The sequence below is a fragment of the Cyprinodon variegatus genome, unplaced genomic scaffold, assembly GCF_000732505.1.
Source record: "Cyprinodon variegatus isolate N-32 unplaced genomic scaffold, C_variegatus-1.0 Scaffold111, whole genome shotgun sequence".
Classification (NCBI taxonomy): Eukaryota; Metazoa; Chordata; class Actinopteri; order Cyprinodontiformes; family Cyprinodontidae; genus Cyprinodon; species Cyprinodon variegatus.
The window spans coordinates 566,572-573,368 of record NW_015150564.1 but is presented as its reverse complement, the minus strand read 5'-3'; the positions used below and the strand labels follow the sequence as shown (position 1 = coordinate 573,368).

Here is a 6,797-nt window from a genome sequence, read left to right as displayed (position 1 = left end):
TATGGAGCAGTATCAGACTCATATTCTGACTAGAATTGAGTAGGACTACGTCAGGCTAGATCAAGTGACTCATGTGATGCAAAAAAAATAAATGTTTTCCATCACAGTTTTGGGAATATAAGAATTTTTATACATCCAAAACCCCACTTCATCGAAGCATAAAACAGTTTTATTGGAAAGCATCCATTTTTTTCCAAACCGCAATGTTTCCATTTAACGAATTTAGTTTTGTGATCACAATTTGAAACTTTTTAACGAGAAATAGAAAAAACTACTGATGATATGCTGGTTTAAAATTCATGAATCAGTGATTCACTTGGCTTCACAGGTACAGTATAAAGGTCAGGTAGTTGGAGTTAAATCTCTTGGTCTGATGAGTTTTTCACCAGTGTCAGGACCATGGCAATCATTGGTTTGCTGGGTGAATTACATAAAAAACTAATCAGTACAATGTGATTACAACTACAAAAACAATAGTTTTTACATATTTTCCTGTTACATCCACAAACTTCAAAGTATTTGTTTTGGGTTACAGTATATGTCAGTATAAAATACAGTGTGTTATAGGAAAAAATTATTTTGATCAGATTACGTCTATGAATTATCTCCTCCCCCTTTACTGTCTCTGTCTCTTTCTATCTCCCCTTAATTTCTATCCGCTCTCCCCTTTCTTGCCTCCCTTTTAATCTCTGTGTCTGTTGCATGCTATTTTATTCCCTAAATCAGTTTCACATAAGCGGAAACTTATGGCAACAACCATAATGGTCTGCTTGTAAAAGCAAATCTTTAGGGCTATCATGTAGCTCTGCTGCATCCATTCCCAGAGATATATTGGCAAAACAGGACCCCCTTCCCCCCAAAAAAGTGTACCAATGAAAATCTAAAAAAAAAATACTGTCCTGTATGCATTTTTATTTAGACCACTTTTACTTTTATATGCCTAAACAAAACCCAGTGCAACCAATTTACTTTAGACACTATCAAGTTATTAAAGTAGACAACTGTTACAAGAACAAATACTTGTGCAATCTATAGAAACTATCTTTATGGAAGATGGGGAAAATTAAAGCTTTTTGTGGTTAATGTGAAGATGGATGAAGTTAAGCCCAAAGTGGTTCTGGGAGATAAATAAAGTAAAATGAACTTAACCTCCAAAGAGCACAGGAAATCTAACCCAACAGCTAGAGCGATGAAGAGTTATCTACATTCATGTATAATGGTCTAGTCAAAGTCCAAACCGAATTTCAATTGAAAATGTCAAGGTTTCAAGTTTCCTGATCAAAGTTACCCTGTCCTCAAATTCTAGAACAGTTTAAGCACTATGAATATTCTTCCAGAAACTGTTTTTCAAATTACAGCCTGAGACAGCAGTCAGCAATATGCTGTTCAAGAAGAAAACCATGCAATGTCAGTGTTCTCTTACGAACGAGAAGGAGAACATGTGACGATGAATAAACAGCACGTTGGTGGCAAAATAAGCAGCTTATACTTCAGGACCTGTCTTAAGCCTGGGTGATATAATGGTGTTAAACTGTCCAGACACACTGATGAGAAAGTAACTAAGATGTAGGGAGCCTCAGATGAACCTTCAAATTAGATGCTGATTTTATCTTTCTAAATCCCATCAGATTAACTCATTCATATATCTCAATGGTGCCTTTAAACAGGCATGCATTCTGCCAGAAGTTAACAGTAACCGCAGAGTAAACTCTATTAATACTTGTGTAAACTCCCGCTTTAAACACAAGTGAAGCTATTTTCCACCTGCTCCTATAAAGCGGCTCCCAGATTAAAGGACCTTGCGCGTGCATCCTTTTAAGACGGTTCTGCAGGAAGTTGATGAAAGCCTGGACCACTGACCTGAGACCTTTTCAGGATGAGTGCGCAGCGTGTTCATAAAGTTGCTCATGGCGTTCAGTTCCCTCCAGAGACGACCGACCTGCAGAAAGTCCGGGTCACTGAAAAGGAGCTCTTCTGCATCCGAGTAGAATCGGGCCAGTCTGTGGAAAAATAATGTCATGTTCCTGAGTTTGTTTATTCACAGTTCCCTCCAAACATGTTCCTACATCTTGCAGTTTGTCAGTTTTTAATGTTGCAACCACAAACGTTATTGGCAAAAGTACCATAACTATAAAGCAGAGGGAATGCTGATATGTTTTGTACATCTTTTAGCAAATAAAACTGGGAAAACCTAGATCAGAATATGCATTCTTCCCCCTCTTTATGTTGCTACTCCTAAAAGATTATTTGATCGCCTTCAGATGAAGAGATTTAATTGCAATATTAACACACTATTACCCACTCTGTATGTATGACTTGTTTATATTGTCTCTGTAAAGTACCTTGAGATAACGTAAACTGGTGCTGCATAAATAAACAAAATTAAAATGAATTAAATGTTTTTTGGAGGTCTCGAGATTGAGAGAGCAAATAATTTCATATATCTATAGGCCAATGTTCATCTCTTCTTTCTTTGTATGTTGGTGTTATTGCCATAAACAAATGCAAAATGCATGTCTGTATATCCTTGTTGCACACTGTAGATTATGAAATGGAATATACTTAAGAAATACTATTAGACCTGCAAACCTCAAAAGCCCAAAAATGTCTAGGCTTTCAATTTAAACTGACAGCCCAGACAAGGACACTATTCATCTGAGAAGCAGGCAAGAGAGCCATCTTAAATCTAGAGGAGCTGGGAAGATCTTAAGGAGAATCTTTCAACAAAGAAGCTATTACATCTCCTCCCTAAATCTGGTCTTTATGGGAGAGTGACAAGAATGAAGCTGTGATTTTATTAGGGCCAGTGGTGCCTCCAGAAATGCTTCATAGGGGCGGCCAGATGGGAGCACTAAAAATCTTGGGGTTGCAAACTGAAACTTTCTTAAAATAAGTGCATTTTTCTTGAATTGAGGAGGTTAGTGAAACACTTTGCCAATGGAACAAGAGAATATACATTTAAAATAGCAAAAAAGTAATTGCATTGTCTTTTTTTCAAGTGCATATTATCTAATTATCTTATTTTAAGCATAGAAATACTCATTTTATTGGCAAACCATTTTATTTACCCACTCAAATTGATACAGTTAATTTAAGACATTTTTACTTATTTCTAGATCGTTTTTGCAGGGTATTATTGTGGTTAACCTGCCTGTAGAAATTATAAAGATTTAAGTAAACACCCACTCATATCTTGGTTTAATGTGTGATTTTTAATGTTACGTCGCTGGCTGTGCATAATGGGATGAAATGCTAAACTGATGCTACTACATTTTTGCACTGGCGAGTGGGGTGGCCATTGGGGTGGCCAGGGCATTGCAAGGGTGGCCGTGGGAAAACATAAAGCAAAAGGCCAAAGACATGGATATGAAACCAGGACTAGAGCCTCTGGATGCATAGTGGCCAAGCTACAATAAATGTGTGGGGGGAAGAAGCACTGAATATTTTCACCTTCATTTACACCATCTTTAGGAGGAAGAGGGGAAGCTTGCCTAGAACTGCACTACTTTAAGATGACTGAATATTGAAGTGGCTCTGCTGGCTTGATTTTGATATGATCTTTTAACCTTTTATAAGGCAAGTTACCTTATTTGATCACTTGCATACCCCTTACAAAGGGATTCCCCCCCCTGCGTCTAGGCATTCAGCAAAGATACTACTGTAAATTAAGTTGTAAAAAAAAAAGTTAACAAGTCAAGTAAAAAGGTAAAAAGCTATTTGAAAAGTTTAAAAGTAAAGTGAAAAAGTTAATAAGCCTAGATAACAATTATATTAGGTTTACAAACTAAAAAATGTAAGTGCCAGTATCAGTATTAATGCCTCTAATGTTATGTTGGATTAAAAAAAATATGCTTTTTTGAGTGTTTTTCATGAATTTCCTGTAAGAAGTTATTTTTCTTAATGTATCTGGGCAAGTTGGTCTTTCTTGTTATTAGGTCATTTTTGCCATCAGAATATCCATATTTTTTTTATGTTACAAAGGTAATAAGGTGTTTTCCTGGATTCCAATAACACTATTGGCTTTACATTTTGATTGGCTTTACATTTTGATTTTCAAAAAATTTCACTGAGTGGCCTATAAAAGGTTAAGGCACTTTACTTCCTCCATTTGTGGATAAAAGTTTTCTTTTTCAGATTTTCTTTTATCTCTGGTGTTGGATGCTGCCCGGCTTAATATTATTTAACTTTTTTACACTTGCTACAATGCGTAACCCTAGCAACATCACCAAGTTAAGTTTTTCAACACTCCAAAGCTTAAATATTACTTCAACTACTTTTGCAAGTTCCAGTTGAGTTAAAAAGGAGGGGCAGAGGATGCTGAGCAGGAGTAATGTGAAGAGAGAGGAGGAGGAAATTCAAGTCATCTCTTCCATCAATCATTATGGGCCCTAGCAAGGACAAGTGCATTTCTAAAGCCTCTCCAGATCTGGTGCAAGAGAGATCTCTACAGGAAATCCTTTCTGTCTAAAGCCATCGACATATACAGCTCATTTAAATAAAAACCTCATAAAACATTTAATATTTGAACATATTTTAACCAGTATTTTTAATTGCATTCCATTGAGCTGAAGCTGGTTATAGTTTATGGGAACATTGGAGAACAAAACTTGTTAGGGGTTCTGAGCTACTCCAGACTGGTTTACTTTAAAGCATAGAATGGCCTAATTAAAGCACAGAGCTATTTCAGAACCACTCGGAAGATGAAAAGACTGAAATATTACAAAGCACTTACAGCAAAATAATTAATATCAGTAAGTCGGTTTTGTTTAAATAAGTTTATTTTCCCTTCCTTTGGTCTTCCAAGTAGGACAATATGTAATGGAAAAAGAAGATTTATGTTAAAATAAAGAAATAAAAACAACTCCATTATTTTATTTAAAGTGTATGGAATCTAATCATCTTATTTATGGGCAAAAATATCAATTCCACTCACAGATAAGGTTACTTAAATGCTAAAATTAAGAACCCATTCACTTATTTTAACAAATTATTACTTTAAGTTTAGTTTTTGCAGTGACATAGCTTGGGCTATCTTTTTAATTTCTATTTTTCATGCAATTAAATGCATAAAATCTTTTAATTGTGAGGCACCAGAAGATTGATCTAACTAAAACTCTGCTGCAGTTGTTTGAGGCTTACATGGAGTTGTTGTAGTTGGACACCAGACCCGGAGATTCACCACGGGTGGGGTACTGAAAGCAAGGGTTGTTGGCGTTGCAGAAGATTCCCTGAATCCACGGCAGGATACCAGCGGAGGGCATGGCTTTGTTAGGGAAGTGGCCTGAAGGACAAAACATACCATCTCTTAGCAGTAATAGAAAATTTGGGAAAGAAAGGAATGCCTGCAGGGCAGAAGTGACAGTTTGTTCTCTCTAGTTGCTCTTGGCTCACATTCATGTTGACGGTAGAGAGGGTTGACTCTCCTTAGCCACACCAGTCCCATAAACAGCATCACGGGCCACACGATCTCCATGAAGAACCGGATCTGATCCACGCACACACATACAAACAAGTGTATTTTAATGACTGCTTTCAGAGCATTTCTGCATTCTCACATATAACCTTTTTCTTAAAGAGAAGAATTCATCATAGTCTGGCACAAGGCCAGTAATCGTTCATGCCTGTTCAGACTCAGCAGGGTGTGGCACTCCTTCATGCAACATTAACATATTTATAACAATAGTATTAGATTTGTTGAAAATAAAGCAGTTATAAGAGCAGATACCATGATGGCATTACGGAATCTGAATTAGGACTGCGATGTAGTGATTGCCCAACTCTGCTGGTCTAACAGTGGTGGATGAACCACAGATGAGAAGACGTTACCCTCTGCCGCCTGCGGATGGTCCAGTTCTTCCACAGCAGGAGCCTGACCTGTCTTCCTGACCCCATGGTGCCTCCTATTCACCCCCGCGGGGGACGCTCTGGCCCTGGCGGACCTGTATTCAACCAGTCCAGAGTGATCTGCTGTTCTTGGAAGAGCAGTGCTTTGTTTTACTGACACATATCCTCATGATAGGTCTGCCTGTTCAGCTGCAGAGAGACCCGGGTGAAAGCTAACAGAAGCTCATAAAAAAGGGTTAAGAACTCAATACTCATGGTCAGAATAAAAGCTGCAGATCTTTTTATATAAATAAATATACTATTGGAGGATTCTATGCAAGTTTTCTCTGTTGCATATTTATACAACAAGAACCGAGTTTTTTTTTCTTTAATACTTCTGTTACTAAGCCACAATGTTTATAGTAAATACATTACACTAATATGCCACTCACCTCAGAGGAAATCTTTAGCTGTAGATTGACATCCAGGAAATAAAAAATAAAACATTAGAGCTCATGTTCTCTCTAGTGTTCCCTGTTGTTGCAAATGCAGCTCGTTTCCAGACCTCGTGAATAGTTAAGAGGATTGATTTAATCTACTTTCTGAGCAATAGGAGAGACGGCTAACCTCCTTCTTCCACTGGCAGAAACCTTCATGTCCTTAACTAACCAAGCCTTTATGACTGTTATGGTGCTAAAGTTACTGAGGAGCAAAGGTAGTAAAGCTTCATGTTATGGCAGGACAATGGAGAATGGTGGTTTCTTTTGTTAAAGATGTGTTTGTAGCTCATGATGATCCAAAAACACGGTTCTGCTGAGGCGTTAAGGAGGTTCGGGTTGATTTTTTGGCGGCTTTCAGGGTCATCTTGCTTTCAACATCCTCCATATATTTTTGGGGGAAAGTTAAGCAGGTATTGTTTTTTTTTTATGTCTTTTCGGATTTGTTGCCAAGAATTGATGGAAAATGAAAATTAG

General features: G+C 37.4%; 1 protein-coding gene across 1 annotated transcript in view; it reads right to left on the bottom strand.

Annotated features, from left to right (window-relative positions):
• LOC107084908 (retinal-specific ATP-binding cassette transporter-like) overlaps positions 1-6,382 on the bottom strand; it is a 57,032-nt gene extending 50,650 nt beyond the window's left edge. The window contains exons 1-5 of the mRNA XM_015374968.1: positions 6,276-6,382; positions 5,827-5,939; positions 5,392-5,485; positions 5,140-5,281; positions 1,861-2,000 (exon numbers count right to left, since the gene is read on the bottom strand). Coding sequence (XP_015230454.1) covers positions 1,861-2,000; positions 5,140-5,281; positions 5,392-5,485; positions 5,827-5,892 — 442 coding nt within the window. The 5' untranslated portion in view covers positions 5,893-5,939; positions 6,276-6,382. The remainder of the gene's footprint in view (positions 1-1,860; positions 2,001-5,139; positions 5,282-5,391; positions 5,486-5,826; positions 5,940-6,275) is intronic.
• Between the last annotated feature and the right edge of the window lie 415 nt (positions 6,383-6,797).